Source organism: Thamnophis elegans, chromosome 4 (assembly GCF_009769535.1).
Source record: "Thamnophis elegans isolate rThaEle1 chromosome 4, rThaEle1.pri, whole genome shotgun sequence".
NCBI lineage: Eukaryota > Metazoa > Chordata > Lepidosauria > Squamata > Colubridae > Thamnophis > Thamnophis elegans.
In genome coordinates this window covers 57783042-57802450 of record NC_045544.1, presented here as the reverse complement: position 1 = coordinate 57802450, position 19409 = coordinate 57783042, and the positions used below count along the sequence as shown (strand labels likewise).

Sequence of the window (19409 nt, the reverse complement as noted above, 5' to 3'; positions counted from 1 at the left end):
TACGTTTAATACATTTCTATATGGCTGTCAAGCAGATACTGTTGCCAGCCTGTTACTATGGAAAATCTGTGTGCCACAAATTCCTTTGTATATTTTAGTATTTGCTTCACAAAAACCAAATTTCTGAGGACAGCTCTCCTCCTCCCATATTTTAACTGTATTTATTATTATTACTACTATTAGTTTATTGTTATTATTCACTGTTTTATCATTTTAAGGTCTACCAGTTTTCATATTTGTAAGCAGCCCAAAGTCATATGGCAGCACATAAATCCAATAAAAAAATGAAATATACTTCACATTTAAATATCCACAGTTTGGTGTAGTAATAAGGCACCAGGCTAGAAGCCAGGAGACTGTGAATGCTAGTCCTGTCTTAGGCGTGAAAGCTGTCTGGGTGATGTTCTGACCTAGGCTTCCTGATACAATAAAAAGCACATGATTAGGTCGAAAAACCTTTTTATTTCAAAGGTTGTGAATTATATTCATTCACAGCTGGTAATGAATCGCAAATAGTTGGAAAGAGTTCTATAGGAGGCTGCCAAAGTCCTTCAGAATACGACTGATAAGCACCCACCTTTATCTTCTTTGAAAACACTGCCAAATATTTAATTAGCAATTACCTTGCCAAGGCGACATGGAGCAAAGAGTCCCAACTGAGTTTCAGAAGATAAACTGACCAGCATGAACCAAGTTGCTTCCTGCAAAGGCTCATGTGCCTTTGCTCCTCCTTTATGTCCTATGGGAGGGACCAATCACCTCCAAACCTTACTTCTGAGTTGTTCCTTCTGTTTTAACTGTTCTTGCCTTCTGGCAACTCTGCTCATGCACGCATTTGGAACAGGGGAAGCTGCTGTCTGACTCTGGAGGCAGCAGAGATGGCAGAGATAACTCCCAGATGGCCCTACCCCCCTCTCTCCCTCCGATGCAGAGTCCTGGTCCAAGCCTTCCCCAGACTTCAGGACTGGCCCACGTTCTCTCCAACCACCTCGCTGTCTGACTCTGCTGCGAGCTCCACAGGCCGCCGGTGGACCACAACAGGTGACTTTCAGCCAGTTACATTCTCTCAGCCATAATATCAGGCTTGGAAAGTGATCTGGGCAGTCAATTCCCAGTGCATCAATGGATCAATACTTGTTTGATCTGAAAACAGTGGATACTGCACTTGTGGGAAAACACTAGGAAGAAAGTATCCACATCATTAATATAGTACACCAGGTACCGCCGACAACACTTATTTGCACTGCTATCATCTACTTAGTATTCTTGTTAGTTAACAATTACCAAGAACAAGAGGTGAAGCTGCTCATAGTATGTTGCACTGTTCCTCATAATTCAATTTTATTCATTTACAATAATGAGGACCAAATGGAAGTGATATTTAAATTTCTTAACCAGAAGCTGCCTATCTCCATTTGAAAAGAAAACATTTTTCTCTCCATCCAACCTCAACATAAGTATCAGATATCCAATCATATCAGGGACGTGCAGTCACTAGAGGCAAGGGAGGCGGAGCCTCACCACTCTCCTCAGGAAAAGAAAAGAAATTTAAATATATTTTTTAAATAATTAAAGCCAAGATAGTTGCTACCAGATTCCAGGTCACAGTGGCTTGGTGTCTGCTTAGTGTTAACCAAAGCAGGAGGCGAGAGAACTCGGGGCCTCTTTTCCATAAAGAATTTTTCGCCTTCTAAAAGTTAAGAAAGAGTTAAAAGGCAAAGAAGTTCAGATGGAAAAGAGGCACTAATTCTCCTGCCTCCTGATCTGGAAGCAGCCAATCATGTCTTCTTGAGCACGCTTACGTTGGGCGGGTTATTTCGGAGGGCGCGCTTCAGAGGAGAGAGGAGTGGGGGAGAAGGAGGAGGCTCACTCTTCACCCCTCCCCAACCTTCCCAGGGTCCAGATTCCCTTCGCTGCAAGCCTTGCTGTCTCTTGCATCCCAAAGGTGGGTGGGTGTGGGAGCTTTGGTGGCCCCAATTCTTCTCTGGGGGGCGGGGGGTGTCTCCTGGGGCTGCTGGCTAGATAGACTCCCGAGGAGCGACTCCTTCCCTCCTAGTCCCCCTGTGGGTGGCTGGAAATGTCCGCGCATTTCAGCCAGCCACAAAACGCTTAGCCGGGGGTTTCCGGCTGGCGGCCGAGGGACAAGCTAAAGTGCCGGCATGCACTTTAAAGTGCCAGCGCGCCTGTCCGCCATAGAGCGGGTTTGTTCTCTACTTTAAGGGGGCTTTGCATGGGAAGGGGGGGGCTCTCCTTGGCTTTCCTCCCTCTCCTCAGCTGTAGCTGGGGTGAGGGGGGTGGATGGCGCGTGCACACGCAATATTCCGGTCGCTGGGGGGTGGAGGCAAAATGTCACAAGGAAAATCCTGGCGCGTGAGGGTGGGCGGAGGCAGGGGGCTCTGCCAACGCCAGCTGCTGCTGCCCGTCCTCGGTGCTTCTGGTGTGTGAGGCTGCTCGGGGAGATTATTCATTTCTTGCGTTCAGACGCTTGCCTTAAAGCCCCCACCGCCCCCCTCACCCAGCTATAGCGAGCGAGCACACGCTTGGAGAGGGGGGCTCCGAGGCAAGCCCTCCAATCCTTATGCGGTGGGGAGATGAACCCTTCAGCTTGTCCTACCTCCCCTCCCCAAGTGGGTGCCCTCCTCCTCCTCCTCTCCTTCAAAGGCAAGAGGCAGGCAGGTTTTTTTTTTTCCGGAACGGCTTGGTCCTGCCTAGATTGGAGGGTGGGGGGAGGAGAATATAGAGGTCCTGCCCGCTTGCCTCACCGGCCGTGAACTTCACCGCATGTCACTGAATCATATACAGTACTTCCAATTAATCAGAACCTATCAACCACTGCTCTACATGTTAGATTGGTGCAGTCAGGGCAAAATAAACAATCTTGGCCATTAACTTATGATATTCAAATATTATTTAGAAATGTAGCTATGATAACATGTCAGTAAACATGAAACCATATAACAGTGCAACTATCCAAGATTCTGAATATGAAGAGCTTGTTGTACAAACTCATGAAATAAAACACATCTACTCTCCATTCATTTATATTTTGCAAATAAGCATGAAGAAGAACTGAATGGGATTAGATTATAATGCAAAGCAGTTTTGGTGATACAAGCAATAAATAAGGAGCATGCTGTCATAAAATAAGAGAAGCAAACAATCTATAAATATTCTCAGGAGGCTAAAAGAAGTAGAATCATAAGCCCATATATGTTCCTGAATACTAGATGATACTATTATTCTTACTTTAGCTCTCTTTGAAGACCTCAAATCCATTGTATCGTCAACATTTCTAATGCAATTCTTCTGTTTCTATTGAGCATGGAGTGCTGTTATTTCCTCAATTATTATTCTGTTGCAATAAACTTGATGAAATATGAAAATAACTTTTCAAAACTATGTGAATTCTGGTGTTTATTAAACTTCAAAAATGTATTTTACTTTATATACCGAGCATTAATCATTTGAAAATATATGGCTCAATTCTACTAACTATGTATAAAATGAAATCCCCCCATTATCTTTTAGGATCAAAGTTCCTCCAAAATTACTATGAAAAAATGAAAACGAGTGATAGAAATCAAAGATTATTTCTAAATTTTATTTCTAAAATGTGGGATTTTATTTCTAAAATGTGGGATTTTAACTACCCTGACATCAACTGGGAAACAAACTCTGCACCAAGTGGAAGATTCCTAACGAATCTAGCAGACAACTTTGTTTCCCCAAAAGTAGAGAAGTTAACAAGACTTAATTCTCACTAACAGAGAGAAAATTCTTACTATCAGAGAGGAAATGATAGAAGGTGTTGAAGCCATAGGAACCCTGGGGGCAGTGACCATGCATATTGGAATCAACATTATGCAAACACAAGTAGTAGAACAAAGTCAAACTAGAGTCTTGGATTTTAACAGAGCTAATTTCAATAAACTTAGAGAGAGCTTGGGGAAGAATTCCATGGATGAGAATCCTCAAGGGGGAAAACAACTCAAGAAGCTTGGGGAAATTTTGAAAAATGTGATTACAAAAGCTCAGTCTAGCACAATACCAATGAAGAAGAAAATAACAGCTCCCAAAGAAACCAGCATGGCTGCATAAAGAACTCTCTGACAAATTGAAAGACAAAAAGTTAAGTATAAAAAGTGGAAAGAGGGGGACATAACCAAGGCAGAATATCAGCAAATAGCCCGAGCCTGCAAAGATGAAATAAGGAAAGCTAAGGCTCACAATGAAGAAAGGCTTGCCACAAAAGTAAAATATAACAAAAAGCTTCTTTCAACATGTTAAAAACAAGAAAAAGGTTAAGGAAACAATTGGTCCATTGCTGGGAGAAAGTGGCAAGAAGGTGACAAGCAACAGGGAGAATGCAGAACTATTTAACTCATGTTTTGCATCTGTCTTTACACAAAGGGATAAAACAGTCCAACCTATCAAAAACAGAACTACAAAAATCAGATTAGGAACACAAATTGAAATAGGGAAGAAAATGGTAAGTGAGCACCTGTCTATCCTAGACAAGTTCAAATCACCAGGACCGGATGGATTACATCCCAGGGTTCTGAAATAACTGACAGATGAGATCTCAGAACCACTGAATTATATCTTTCAGAGATCTTGGAGCACCGGGGAACTGCCATAGGACTGGAAAAACGTTGATGTGGTCCCCATCTTCAAAAAAAAGGGGGGGGGGAACATCCAGGAAACTATAGACCTATCAGCCTGACCTCAATACCAGGAAAGATTCTGGAAAAGATAATCAAGCAACGAATTAGCGAACACCTAGAAGTAAACAAAGTAATAGCCAAAAGCCAACATGGGTTTGTCAAAAACAGATCATGCCAGACTAATCTTATTGCATTCTTTGACACAAAATTACTGGACCAGAGGAATGCCATCTATATAGTTTATTTGGACTTCAGTAAGGCATTTGATAAGGTAGACCATAACCTACTACTAGATAAAGTAGAAGAATGTGGGTTGGACAGCATCACCACCAGATGGCTTGGTAACTGGCTGGCCAACCGCACTCAATGTGTAGTCTTCAATGGAACTGCATCTACATGGAGGGAAGTATGCAGTGGAGTACCCCAAGGCTCTGTTTCAACATCTTCTTCAATGATTTGGATGAGGGAATAAACGGGGAACTTATCAAATTTGCAGATGACACCAAGCTGGCAGGAATAGCCAACACTCCAGAAGACAGGCTTAAGATACAGAAGGATCTTAACAAACTTGAACATTGGGCACTATCTAATAAAGTGAAATTCAATAGTGAAAAGAGTAAGGTTCTACATTTAGGCAACAAAACCAAAATACACAGGTACAGTATAGGTGGTACCTTGCTCAATAGTAGTAACTGTGAGAAAATCTTTGAGTCCTAGTGCGACAACCATTTAAATATGAGCCAGCAGTGTGCAGCAGCTGCCAAAAAAGCCAACACAGTTCTAGGTTACATAAACAGAGGGATAGAATCAAGATCACATGAAGTGTTAATACCATTTTATAATGCCTTGGTAAGGCCACACTTGGAATACTGCATTCAGTTTTGGTCAGATGTGGAGACTCTAGAACAAGTGCAGAGAAGAACAACAAAGATGATTATGGGACCGGAGACTAAAACATATGAAGAACAGTTATGGAGCTGGGTATGTCTAGTTTAATGAAAAGAAGGACTAGGGGAGACATGATAGCAGTGTTCCAATATCTCAGGGGTTGCCACAAAGAAGAGGGAGTCAAACTATTCTCCAAGGCACCTCAGGGTAGAACAAGAAGCAATGGGTGGAAATTAATCAAGGAGAGAAGCAACTTAGAACTGAGGAGAAATTTCCTGACAGTTAGAACAATTAATCAGTGGAACAACTTGCCTCCAGAAGTTGTGAATGCCCCAACACTGGAAGTCTTTAAGAGGATGTTGGATAGCCATTTGTCTGGAACGGTATAGGGTTTCCTGCCTAAGCAGGGGGTTGGACTAGAAGACCTCCAAGGTCCCTTCCAACTCTGCTATTGTATTGTATTGTATATCATTTACATTTGGAATGGATAAATTTTATCAGTGTTGGTGATCCTTTTCGTCACTGAGTGCCGAAATGGGAGAGCGTGCATGCCGTAAACCAGAAGAGCAGCCTGGGTGGCTGCTCTTCTGGTTTTTGGCGCTTCCATGTATGTAAAGACCAGCTGGCCAATGTGCCGGAACCCAGAAGAGCAAAGGGCAATGACTTGCCTGCCTGGAGAGATAGTTCTGTGTGCCACTTCCATAGGTTCGCCATCATGAAACTATATGGTGAAAAAAAATCCCTATTATTAGTGATGGAATTATATATACTTAAAAACAAATAAAAAGAGAGAAGAGAGAGGGGGAGGAGGGAGGGAGGGAGGGAGAGAGAGAGAGAGAGAGAATGGTGATAAGGAAATTATGAAATTACATAATGCAACACATTGGAAGGATTTCTTTTTCCTCCTTCCCTCTTCCTTTCTCTCCCTCCACCTTAGATTGCTAGCCCCTAAATGCAAATGATAATGAATGAATCACTAATTGTTCCTGTAAAGTAATAAGGAAATTTGGCATCAATAATCCTTTTGTTCAGAACATATAAAAAGCTCTTTCATTTTCAGGCAATGGAAAAGCATAATTAGAAAGAACTGAAATTCTTTTAATTGGAGGCTACTACATTATTTACAAACAGTGTTTGAACAGAAGCTATTAGGTGTTTATACTTCAGTATTTGTGCTTAATTAAATAATGTTTAGCCATTTTATGGCTGAAAACCTTTTATTTGCTACCTCATAATTTCCATTAAAATTTGTAGCACTCAATGCTCGCTATTGTGTGGATATGTTATCCTAACACACTATATTGCCAAAAGTATTTGCTCACAACTGAGTCTGATTATGTGGATGGGTGAGTGAATACTTTTGGCAATATAGTGTATTTCTAGATGTATGCATTGCTTAAAATGTACACATTATAAGAAAGCATTGTGTATACCTGTGGGCCTTCTTCTGAATTTACAGGGTTAAAGGGGTCATATTGAAAATCCATGAATGATACTCATTTTTTATTCATCACTTCAACACAATAGCAGAATCACCCCCATGAGGGAAAATAACAAGTGTTATGTAAACCAATAAAAAAGTATTGCATGTGCACATTCCTGGTTTTCTGCTCATTCTCTGAGAATGCCTGTTAAAGAGTTATAGCAGGGTTTTTTTTTTGGATACTTTAGCATCTAATGGACATTATGCAAAGATTTTTTTATTTTACAAAGAACCATTTCTGTGTGTGTGATCTATCATATTCATACATAAGCTAAGGGATAAGTCTGAAACTGCAAACTCATTTATGATCGCATAAAAATGTTTGCAACTGTACTACAAAAATATTCTGGCCATTAACTGGCCATTAACTAGCTTTTCCCAATCTGGGGCCTTCCTGGTGTGCTTGGACTTCTGCTCCCATAATTCTGAGCCAGCAGATTGGTCATGCTGGTTGGGGATGTGGGGAATTGAGATGCCATTGCTTTAAAGAGCCACTTGATGAGAAAATCAGCTATATGTTACATGTAAATCTGTCATATATTTTTACATATAAACTCACAGAAGTTAGTTACTTAATTTTAATTTAATGATTTTCATATCCATTAATTTAAAAAATCCATTATCTGCCAGCAGAAAGTAAACTGAAGTATATATAAATATTAAATTCTTTTAAAATTATACCAACAGAGGTAAATGTATTTCAGTGAAAGGATATCTTGCAGGACTGTCTTTAAGTGCAGTTAAAAATCCTGTTTTCTGAGCTCCTGTAAAGATAATACATGTCAAATACAATGAAACTACAAGCATAGGTGAAAGTATCTGAAAACTCAACTAACAATTGTATTTTGAAATAATCACAACATATGATTTGTTTAAACCAGCCTTAAAATGTTTATGACACTTTTCAATAAAAAATAAAAGTAAAATCAGAATTGCATATGCAGATAGTTTCTCAGTAACACCAGATTAATGTCTGCAGGCATTAGTTACATATAAATAAGATTCATGATTTCCTTCTTTTTACTATCCTAATATGGAAACAAAATATTTCAAGCTCAGTTTTCTCCATAAAAAAGTACTTAGCGATTTATTTTCTCTCTCACGCACACAAAAAATGTTTTGGCTGGATCAAAAGATCTTTAACTACAGTTTGACCCAAATTCCAAGCTTTTTACAAATTCCTTTGGAGATACTACTAGGAGATATGAGCAGCCAGCAGTAAATTTCAGTTTAATGAATTCAAAGCCCCAAGTGCATTACTTATTTATTAGATTCATATTTAGCTGAAATAAAAAAAGACTCTTGGCCATTTTATAGAATTCTTGAGTGAAGGGCCCTTTGAAGAACTGGCCACAACAGCATTTTGGGAAATGAGAGGCTGGATTCAGCCTTTTATCTCTTTTTCCATCCATGGTGGCATCTCCCAAAATAGAATATCAAATCAGTTCATGCTACTAAACAAACAAACCACCTCTGCCATTGGGCTAACATGAAACAAAACTCTAGTGATTCCACTTTTACTAAGACAAGTACATCATATGATTTTTATATAGGTTAGTACTATGTGTATGTATTATTTAACTTTACAGCCCCTATTTTGTCTTCACAACAGATTTCTGACATAGATTGGGCTGAATCATAATATTTAGTAAAAGATCACCCAATAACTTTCCATCATCAAGTGGTAACCTGAAAATCTCTTCCCTTTCAGTCCAGAACTCAAAGCGCTACACCATACTGATTGCTTATTTGATTAACTATGTACCTGAACTAGAATTTGTTAAGATCTTTAAGATCGCTCCACTGAGGTGTCAGGGACCTTGATTTCTACTGAAAGTCTACCACTCAGTGAAAAGAGCCTGCAGAAAAACTGACAATAGCCAATTATTCTTTTATATAACCTAACTTTAAAAGGTTACAGATGATTAAGAAATTTAAAAAAAAACAGTTTTTTAAAGGATCTGAATTAACAAAAAACCTTTACAGCTGAAAATTATGTTGGATCAAACAAGGAATATCAGGCAGGGGAAGGTTCTATAAGGATGCAGATAAATCCTAAATGATCAAGATTAAAGTTAAAATCTAATTCTCAAGGAAATGACTACATACATAATCTGATTTTACTAGCATACTTACGATGGATGATGTGGGTAATAACGAATGCAAATATAAAAACTGTCAGAAATGACAGAGATAAAATAAACATATAAAAAAATCTGTAGTTTCTTTTCCCCACACAGTTGCCTACCCAGGGACAATGATGATCAAACCGTTCTGAAAAAGAATGTAGAAGAAAATAAAAGAATTCAATTAGGAAAAAATGGCTTAAGTTCTCATTAACATGTGATTTGTTACATATTATGTTTATGTCATACTTATAGTTCTATAAAGTAGTCTTAAACAACACTGCTGTGCAAGCCTTCTTAAACCAACCTATATACTTCACTTTTTTGTTTTATGTAATATTAAGCAGGACTTTCTCTTACTTAGTCCCTGGGTGTATATATACCAACAATGCTCATTTTTTGAATTTACAAATTCCCTTTTGCTTAGCTGAATTACCGTAAATGTATTTACTGTACAAGTTCTGAAACAAGTTTCTGACTATCTTTGATGGGTAGCAGAATTTTTACTTTACTTTCAGATTTTAGCAAGCATTTGTTTGGTTGAGTAAATCATCTGTTTTCAATAACTATTTTTGTTATTTGTTTCATTATTTTCCTCCTAAAGCTGGGGTGTCAAACTTGATTTCACTGAGGGCAGCATCAGGGTTGTGTTTGACTTTGGAGGGCAGGGGGGGAACATTTGACATAGGTTCAAGATGCATTTTTCCCCTTCTTTCTTTCCACAGTTCTTTACTATAACCATTTTCTTATCTCTTCTACCAGATATTATTGGCAAACATTTATTACTTATTCTTCATACTCCACTAAAACTTTTATTTCTAAATTTATACCCCATTGTTTAACCAGGCAGAAAAGCTATTTATACTATTGGTTTTTTTTTAATTATTCAACTAATAATAAAAATACAATAACATAAATAACATGATAATGCAAGATCTAACAGCAAAGGTAAATTTCCAGGATAGTAAATAAAAATGGTTGTTCATTATAGATTGTAGATTAAATGGACCTACAGTATATAAAATCTGGCATTAGACTGTAGTATTAAAATAGGATATTGCTTGTTTTCTATCCAGATCAGGCACTTACTTGATGCCACATAATTGTAATACAGTACAATCCAGTTCTCCTGCAATACTCTGCCAACCAAAAATGGGCCACGCGGAGGCTGCACAGAATCTCCACACAGCCCGCTTTTGGCCAGCAGAGTGCTGCTGGAGGCCAGAGAGGCTGGCAGAGACCCCGCGGGCCAGTCCTTTGACATTTCCAGGCCAGCTCCACAGACCAGATTTAAGCACCCCTTGGGCCAATCCGGCCCACAGGTCTTGACTTTGAGAGTCCTGTCCTAAAGCATACACTGAATATTTGAGGTAATTTTTTTATAAATATTTAAGTTTATTAAAATGATTTTTTTATTGATGTTAGCCAACGACTTAAATTCAATAGCTTTGCTCCAGATATCTATACTATTGCTAAGGAACTTAGGAACATGTTTCTTAGCTCTTGCGATATAGACATTTTTAATAATGAAACATCTTGAGCTGGTTCTGCAGCTATCATATTAGTTAAAGCAGAATATTCTTAGGTAGGCAGTTAAAGATTGGAAAGGGTAAAGATGTTCTTTTGGCAGGTCCAGGAGAACAGTTTTTGCATTTGCCCTTTGGAACATCATTACTATCCCACCTGCCAAGGTGAGATTGGCCCCCAACCCAAAATGGAATGGCCTTTTATTAGGCCTGGGAATTTCATGGGTGGCTATATACTGTAAATTTAATAAATAAACAAACAAACAGCCCTTTTCTGAAAACTCTGCCTACAAGGTAAAGTTAGGCTATGTCCTAACTGATTAGATGAACAGAACTAGCTTTTGTTTACAAATATTCTAACAGCATTCTTTAAAACCATTGTTAGAAAATATTCTGCCACAGAAAACATAAGCGCTTTTGTGTGGAATACCAAAAACCTGGCTAATTCAATGAGGATCATTCACATTTGTGTCCATTGGCAGTATGCCTTCTGGTGGTTTTCTCTGAAGCCCTATGATTTTAATGTATGACTGCATCCATTGGTCATTCTTCATTTACATGTTTCTCTACATGTGAATCTATATAATGTCAGCTGTGTTTAATTTTTTTTCACTTTATTACAAAAATACAGAAAATCTAGAAGTACAAATTAAACTCCTACTTCAGTAACTTGGTCAGAAACAGACAATTTGGTGCCTTCCAAGTTTCAATAATCCCTCACCACTAACCTTTCTGGCTAACACTAAGGGAAAGCATGTGGCTGCCCGCCTTGCGTTAAACACAATAGCAATTGATTCTCACCTTGATTATTCTGGATTTAGATTTTTGCCACCCAAATAATCTTCTACATACAATTGTTCACAAATTAAAGTTCATTCAGGGGCCTGAAGCCATACCAATAGGCGGTAGCATCACCTGGCCAAATTTCCTCAGGTCTGGAAGCTAAACAAGAATCAGGTCTGTTTAATATCTGAATGGACAAGTACTCAGGGTTGTCAGGTAGATTGGGGAGCTTAAACAAACAGTCCCAGAAGAAGTCACTGATAAACTACTTCAGTTTAGTTGCCGAGGAAAATGACATGGGTATGTCCATGAAGTAATCTGGAGTCAACCAAGGGATCTTTTTTTGCATTTTTTAAGTGTGTATACCCTTTTTAATCATAGAAGTCAAAAACTATTATAATGTAAAAATAAATCACGTTTTAGGTTATAAAATTAAGTATTATGCCTTTTCTGTTACCTTGTGAATTGCAGCAAATGTTGTTTTATTGGGATGTGTATTATCTTTAGCAAAATGTATGTCTAAGCTTGTTAACAGATTTCTCAAACTTTAAGTTTGGATATGATATTTTACTCTAAAATCAACCCAAATGAGCAGTTGCATTTCAAGCTGAAAGGAAGCTTGAGGTGATTAAATAGCAAACCTGAAATTACACATTCGAATCTGGGATGTATAAACAAAGAAGTGTAAACACTGACAGTTTACCTTCGGTTGCACCAGTTTGACAAAACAGCAAAGGTGTACTTTAATAATGAGAAATACCAAATGAATATAATGACCAGTAATACATCAATTCTCTGGCACAGCTATCTAGACTAGTATGTTGTTGTTTTTACTCACCTACACAGTTATCACAAAGGCTGCAATGTGAGGCACGGGGTGGACGGAAAATCTTGCAGGTGAAACAGTATTTTAATTTCACTGCCTGACCATTAATGATTATTTCTTTTGTTCTGGGAGGGGGACGGTATCCTCCTGTACTAGAGCCATTTGCAATGTCTAAATAAGGAAATAAACATAAACATGCTGAGTGCTTTTTATTTTGTGTAAATATTATTATTGTAATATAATTAGTTGTGTCTTGTAAATCATTTATTATTAAGAAATCAATATGTAACAAACCAAATGCTACTAGATTTTACTCTTATAAAACACATCACACTGAGTATGCAAGTTTCTCTCCCAATTATATCCTCATATTTTCAAAGTTACAAATATCTCTTCCATCTGCGTAGTAACAAGGCAGATGACAAACACAGAAATATTTTTTTTAAAAAGGAGAGAAAGTGGAAAGCAAGTCCACTAGACTTTTAGTCCAAAGATTAATTTATATAATATTAACTATATACTTTAGTATAACAAAACTGCTTCGATGTGATTTTCCACATGGCTTTTTCCATGAGAAAACGTCTATTAATTGTCAATGATTCTGAAGAATCTAGAAATGAGATTGAAATTTAACTCTATTTTTTTCTATGCATACTACTTCCCTTCAGATTTGCTGCTTTTTCTTTGTTATTTGCCTTCACTGATTCATAAATTAGTCCCCCTAACTACGCTACTCTCTTTTGTGTCCCTTTTTCTCCCATTCAACAGCCTGTTTATAGTGGTGTCTGACTTCTTTCCAAATTCTGCCAGTTCCCAATTTTGCCTATTTCCCACCATTTTATTTTGTTGGCTTGATCTTTCCACAGGTGAACAAAGTAGTTTTATGAATAACTCATTCATTTACTACTCCCTTTTATGGCTAATATTTTTCCTACTTTAGTTCCTTGATTTCTTATGTGAATCTGGCTTAACTAACTCTTTTCCAAGTTTTTTTTAAAATCACTCTTTGCTCTCCTATATTTAATCACTTGTCCTTTCCCGTATGTATGTATGTATGTATGTATGTATGTATGTATGTATGTATGTATGTATAATGTATACTCTATACATGTGTGTGTGTGTGTGTGTGTGTGTGTGTGTGTGTGTGTGTGTGTATCTTATCTGTAGGCAATTTCATCACTCCCCATGGGATAGCTAGATGATATCCAGCTCTATTTTGCTTCTATCCAACTGCTTTTCTAGAAATTATTCAAACTTTGCTACTACCACTTCCTTTGGGACCGAGGTGGCGCAGTGGTTAGGGTGCAGTACTGCAGGCTACTTCAGCTTTGGGATCAAGTCCAGGCAGAACCCTTAGGATCTAATTTACAAAAATACCCATGCAGTAATGTGACAAATGCAGTGGCCGAGTATGAACTAATAACCCTTCTCCCAGTTTCTTGAGAAATAAGTAATATGAAAGTACATGATATTGATAAATACTTAGAGTACCAACAATATATTGTCTAATTTCCTAAGTTAACTACCATTCTGAAAAGGTGATTATTTCACACAAGGAGGTGTACTTCATATAAACTGTCTTCTATTAACTGTTATCTCTAGTGTAGAGATATTCATGTTTCTAATATTAAAATGACGTATTAATATCCTTGCCTATTATGCAGAAGTTGTTTATTTATGTGGTTAAGAAGTGTTCTTTTAAAATAATTCTATTGTTTATTCAATAAAGCTTCCAAGGCAGCTATCCTTTTTTTCAGAAATGCAATAGGTTCTTCATGAATTTTACTTCCATGTAACTTTCTTCACTTCAGGGGGTGTACTTTTCCATTCAACTACTTAAATGTAATGAAGCTATAAGGCTATAATCCTTAAATATTTTATAACATAATTTTTTCTACTGACTACAATCACTTAAAATGGGGCTAAATGAAAAATTAAAGTGCCCCAGATTTGTGAATTAAAATCATGAATTTGTTTTAACATGGATTGGAGAGAATTTCTTGCATAATCTGAGGCAAGAATTTTTTGGCTCAGATTATGTAATCTGAGGATTTGCAATCAGATCAACAATCTGTTTCAAATTACCAAACTTTACTGTTTTTTAAATATTTCAAGTATTTGCATAAGCCTGTTATTTCAATCAACTGAGTTTTTCCACTATTTTTCTAAAAACTTAAAATTATTCCAGTTTCCAGTGTTATTTCCAGATTTGTAAGTTTCACTAGTAGATAATAGCAATAAAAAAAGCACTTAGATTTTATATACCGCTTCACAGTACTTTATAGCACTCTATAAACATTTTAGAGTCAGAATATTCCCCCCAAAAAATCTGGGTCTTCATTTTACCAATCTCAGAAGGATGGAAAGTCAATCTTGAGCCAATGAGAATCCAAATCTGGACTGAACAGTGAGTTAGCCTGCAATACTGCATCCTAACCACTGCGCCATCACCGGAAATGGAGAAACATTGCTTGATTTTTAGGAAGTCTGGTGTAAGATGTCATTGAACTGCTATTTAACTATGACATTTAGGAGATTAAGCAAGAGTTATATCTTATTTGGTATTCTCTAAACGGATAAAGGCAAGGGTCTCTTAAAAAGCAAGAACCTATCAAGATGGCTGTAGCAGAATGAATTTTGCACTAATTTCAGCAAAGTTGCATCTGCTTTAAGAAGTTTGCTCACTAGTATGTTGTGACTTCTTACAGGATCACAGGTAACTACAGGTAGTCCTCGATTTACAACAAAATTGAGCCCAAAATTTCCGTTGCTAAGCAAAACAGTTAAATGAATTTTCCCCATTTCACGACCTTTCTTGCCTGAAGCTCAGTGAATCACTTCAGTCAAGTTAGTAACACGATTGTTAAGTGCATCTGACATCCAGATTGGAACTTTATATATGAGAAAAAGGTGATCACGTGACCCTGGGACATTGCAACAATGATAACTACAGGCTAACTACAGGCCAGTTAGCAAGTATCCAAATTCTGGTCATATGATGACCCATAGGGATGCTGCAATAGTTATACAGGTGAAACTTGAAAAATTAGAATATGGTGCAAAAGTTCATTTATTTCAGTAATGCAACTTAAAAGGTGAAACTAATATATGAGATAAGACTCATTACATGCAAAGCAAGATAGTTCAAGCCGTGATTTGTCATAATTGTGATGATTATGGCGTACAGCTCATAAAAACTGTGGGTAGCTGGAAAATGAAGTCAGCATCCCCATAAAGCTCATCTGCGGAAGGAAGTATGAAGTGCTCCAAAATCTCCTGGTAAACAGATGCATTGACCCTGGTCTTAAGCACAGTGGTCCAAAGTCCTGTTGCTCAATGGTCCAAAGTCCTCTTTTCTGATGAGAGCAACTTTTGCCAAAAGCACTAAAACCTGGTTCAATGACCGTGGGATTACTGTTCTTGATTGGCCTCTCCATTCTTCCTCCATACTCTGGGTCCTTGGTTTCCAAATGAGATGCAAAAGTTGCTTTCATCAGAAAAGAGGACTTTGGACCACTGAGCAACAAAACTTTGGACCACTGTGCTTCATTAAGACCAGTGTTCCCTCTAAGGTGCGCAGCTGCGCGCCCGCGCATGTGACAAGAAAACGCCGCGCAGAAGTTTCCAACTGCCGGCGCAGTTATTTTTAATGTCACAGCTCCGCCCTGACCTGGGAGGAGGGAGAATTTATTTCACTGACCTACCGCTTCGGCTGCCCTTTTTTTAAAAAAAGAAAACCACGCGCAACTTCCCTGCATTCTATCTCAGAATCCCCCCCCCCGCCCCCGCCTTTTTCTTTTAATTTTCTGCAGGGTTTTGTATCGACTCCTTCCTCCCGATCCCCAATAAGCGATGCAGGAAGGGGAGGTGCGGAGAGGGAAGAGAGATAGAAAGTCGCGGTTCTATTTAGCTGCCTGCTTGCTGGGAATGGTTGGGGGGGAGGGAAGTTGCCCTCGCCGACATCCTGAGTCATATATTCTGGGTCGTGCTCTTCCCTTTTTGCACTCCCATATTCTCTCTCTCTCTCTCTCTCTCTCTCTCTCTCTGTGTGTGTGTGTGTGTGTGTCACACTTGCTCTTGTTTTCTTTCCGTGTTTGGAACTTTACGCTTCGGAAACTGGGAAGGAAAAGGAAGGGGTGCATGTGTATTTGCGTGCTCGCGCCTGCCTGCCTGCCTGCCTTTTAAATCACACACACATTATTTTTTACAAGGACAAGGGAATTGCAAGAATAAGCGAGGACCGGCGAGATCTGGGCTTTTTGCAGGAGGGGGAAAGAGCCACGTGATTTGGAGGGGCTGGAGAGAGAAGCCGAGGGGGGCAAAACTTAAACAATGAAAGCAAAGAGTCCGCCTCGGCTCGCCCCTTTCTAGCTGAGCAGCCCTGCGCTTCCTTTCCTCCTACTCAGCCTTGCAAAGAGCCACCAACTCTTTCTCACCTCTCTTCTTCATCCACCCCTATTTTACAGTGTTGCATTTATAACCAGGCGTGCATTAATGAGGGGGGGGGGATGCTGTTAAGCCTTTAATGCATTCCTTCTTGCAGGGGAGGGGGGGCTGTGAGTTCTGCAGAATGAGGAGGCTGGAATCTGGGGAGGCAGTTGTAGGGAATTTGGGGGTGGGGGTAGGAAGCTGGTTTGATCGTGAGGTGACCGAGAGCTCTTCTTTACCCACCCACCCCAAATCACTTCTGATAAATCTACGCGGTCCGCGAAGTATTTGAGCCAGCGCTGCATGGGACGGCTTCATCAAATCCATAATAGAGAGGGGGAGATTAATATATATAGGGGTTTTTTTAAGTGGGAGGGGGAGTTTCCCAGAGAAAATTCAGCATGGAGTCTGTCATTTGCCAGGTCCTATATAAATCCCCCCTCTCTATATTCCATCACAGGCTGGCAAGCGACTCCAGAGTTGCATGGTTGCGTGGGTTACGTGTGTCCTTTTCCAACAACTCATAGCCTTCCCCCCATTTCCAAAAGCAGCGGCCACCGCCACCACATTGGGGTCCTTTGGACGCCCTTGTTGTCTTGGTGACATCTGTGAAAAAAATTCAGGTGCTCAGGCATGAAAATATACCGCTCAAACACTATACTTTTCCGCGCACACTGAAAAAAAATTAGAGGGAACATTGATTAAGACCAGGGTCAACGCAGCCGTCTACCAGGAGATTTTGGAGCACTTCATGCTTCCTTCCGCAGACGAGCTTTATGGGGATGCTGACTTCATTTCCCAGCTGTCCACACTGCCAAAAGCACCAAAACCTGGTTCAATGACTGTGGGATTACTGTGCTTGATTGGCCTGCAAACTCACCTGACCTGAACCCCATAGAGAATCTATGGGGCATTGCCAAGAGAAAGATGAGAGACATGAGACCGAACAATGTAGAAGAGCTGAAGGCCGTTATTGAAGCATCCTGGTCTTCCATAACACCTCAGCAGTGCCACAGGCTGATCGCTTCCATGCCACGCCGCATTGAGGCAGTAATTGCTGCAAAAGGGGCCCAAACCAAGTACTGAGTACATATGCATGCTTATACTTTTCAGAGGTCCAATATTGTTCTATGTACAATCCTTGTTTTATTGATTGCATGTAATATTCTAATTTTCTGAGATGGTGGATTTGGGTTTTTCATGAGCTGTACGCCATAATTATCACAATTATGACAAATCACGGCTTGAACTATCTTGTTTTGCATGTAATGAGTCTTATATCATATATTAGTTTCACCTTTTAAATTGCATTACTGAAATAAATGAACTTTTGCACGATATTCTAATTTTTTGAGTTTCACCTGTAAGTGTAAAATGTCACTTTTTCAGTGCCACTGTAACTTTAAATAGTCACTAAACAAATGGTTGTAAGTCAAGGACTACTTGTATATCTTCTTTCAGGCTGGCAAACAAAGAACAGCTATTTAACAAGCATATTGGGTTCCTAGAAGATTTGAAGTACTTTTTTTTATAATGTTGAAATGAAATGTCCATATAGAAAAGATACAATTCCTATTAGATTCATCTAAGTTTACATATTTCAACTAATGTTTGTTGTTAATCATATAACGAGATCCATTGGAGCATAATGCAAAGACTGTGTTATTAAAATTTAGCACTGTAGACAAGGATATATTTTGGCTCCTTTCCTCTTCAATTTAAACATCAACCCTGTTGTAGCTGAAATAATTTAAAGCGCATCATCCTCCAAAACTAGCCAACAAATATATTGCAATCTTATAGTAGACAATTTTATTTTATGATGTAGTGCTTCTATTTGCAGACGTCATTTGGGAAAAAATGAGCTCTAAGTGCCCTAGCCACTTATTGATCTGCGCTTGAAATTAACTATACTAAAACAAGAAGCTTAATTTTTGCAAAGCAAACAAGAAGGCTAAATCACCAAAGCAAGCCAAAATATTTAAATATTTGGAATTGGTTTTTCACAGCTGTACCAAATTCAATGCATACCAAAACTACGTAATCCCAAATGCAGAAAAATCAATGATATCTGTATAACCTTTCCATTTCATCAGAGATGCACAACATGTCCACGCAGCATTAAAACTTTAATTCACTGAGAATGCATGCAACTTTTGTTTGGTAATTAGGTGGGGCCATATAGCTTTTCTTGCCACTCTGGAATGTGTTATTAAGTATTTAGAAGGGAGGGGAAGTTTAATTACAATAAAAACAGGTACATGGATTTTTATTATTCCTTGCTAGTTATTGTTTTTGTTTTCCGCGGATTATGTTTTTTTTTTTAGAATATCTAAACGCACATGGCAGACAATTCTAAATCAATATGGAAAAAACATACATGTAAAAATTGCAAGAATGTATTCTCATCCATCTAATTAAGGCCTATGATAAACACTTCTGCATTCAAGCAACATGCTAGAGATTTTGAAGTACTACTCAGGAACAGATCTTGAGGCGTGTTTTTTTTAGGCTGCCAAGAATATTTAAAATTAAACCAAATAATTGTCTCTAAACTTCTAAAAAATACTATTATTATGACGTTTCAGCTTCTTCTCAGCAGTTATTCTTGAAAGCAAATTAAAAAAAACAAAAATTATTTCAGAGATAAAAAGAATTTTTATTAGAAATTCTTGTGGAGAAGAA

General features: G+C 38.5%; 1 protein-coding gene across 5 annotated transcripts in view; it reads right to left on the bottom strand.

Annotated features, from left to right (window-relative positions):
* Window positions 1–19409, bottom strand: part of ZDHHC14 (zinc finger DHHC-type palmitoyltransferase 14) — a 59266-nt gene that overhangs the window by 16189 nt on the left and 23668 nt on the right. For all 5 annotated transcript variants that reach the window (XM_032215505.1, XM_032215507.1, XM_032215506.1 and 2 more), the window contains exons 3-5: window positions 12309–12467; window positions 9172–9309; window positions 7751–7799 (exon numbers count right to left, since the gene is read on the bottom strand). In XM_032215505.1, the coding sequence (XP_032071396.1) occupies window positions 7751–7799; window positions 9172–9309; window positions 12309–12467 (346 nt within the window). The remainder of the gene's footprint in view (window positions 1–7750; window positions 7800–9171; window positions 9310–12308; window positions 12468–19409) is intronic.